General features: G+C 50.9%; 1 protein-coding gene across 1 annotated transcript in view; it reads left to right on the forward strand.

The window, feature by feature from the left end:
• LOC118431856 (protein wntless homolog) overlaps positions 1-1,031 on the forward strand; it is a gene marked incomplete in the record, with an annotated part of 26,971 nt that overhangs the window by 25,350 nt on the left and 590 nt on the right. The window contains 1 exon segment of the mRNA XM_035843257.1: positions 364-538. Within this exon segment, the coding sequence (XP_035699150.1) occupies positions 364-538 (175 nt within the window).

The raw sequence follows: 1,031 nt of genomic DNA on the forward strand, positions 1-1,031 counted from the left end.
ATAGACTATTCACATGCAGTTTGACGGACTCATCCGCACAGCCTGGAATCCGTCGAAGACGTGAACATGGGATAGAAGGAGTGGGACAAGGGAAAAGAGGTAGGCACGATGGAGCGCAGTTTTTCTTTTTCGCCCGCCCACCCACCCACCCACTCAGTCTGGGGAATGTTATATGTATCACATCTTCGCGCGACTCCAGGCACCACCCCATAGCTTCATATGGATGAGTCAATCACTGCGCAGAAAGAATAGGTAACTGTACCCACCCCTAGTTGACACTGTGTAGATTGAGGAGATGACATTTTCAATACACTTAAAAAGTACTACGAGCCCTGACATGTGTTCTTGTTCATTTGTGCCCAGGTTAATGAGGGCCACTGGAAGTGGGGGGAGGAGCACACGGTGGAGATCAACAGCGCGTTCCTGACGGGCGTGTACGGGATGTGGAACGTTTACGTGTTCAGCGTGATCTGTCTGTACGCGCCCAGCCACAAGAGGAAAGGGCTGGAGGGACAGCAGTCCTCCAACATACAGCTGGGTACGTGTGTGTGTGTGTTTCTGTGTGTGTGTGTGTGCGTGTGTGTGTTAGTGTGTGTCTGTGTGTGTGTGTGTGTGTTAGTGTGTATGTGTGCATGTTTATGTGTGTGACTCTGTGTGTGTGTTTACGTGTTCAGCGTGATCTGTCTGTACGCGCCCAGCCACAAGAGGAAAGGGCTGGAGGGGCAGCAGTCCTCCAACATACAGCTGGGTACGTGTGTGTGTCTGTCTGTCTGTGTGTGTGTGTGTGTTTGTTTGTGTGTGTGTGTGTGTGTGTGTGTGTGACTGTGTTTGTGTGTGTTTGTGTCGCTGTGTGTGTGTGTGATTCTGTGCATGTGTGTGTGTGTCTGTGTGTGAGTAAGTAACTGTGTGACTGTGTGCGTGATTGTATCCACGTGTGTCTGAGCGAGAGTATGTGTGCACGAACCTGTGTGCGAGACTATGAATGAGTAGCCCCCCCTCCCAGTGCGAAAATCTGTGCATGTGTGTGTGTG

This window comes from Branchiostoma floridae, chromosome 15 (genome assembly GCF_000003815.2).
Source record: "Branchiostoma floridae strain S238N-H82 chromosome 15, Bfl_VNyyK, whole genome shotgun sequence".
Lineage (NCBI taxonomy): Eukaryota > Metazoa > Chordata > Leptocardii > Amphioxiformes > Branchiostomatidae > Branchiostoma > Branchiostoma floridae.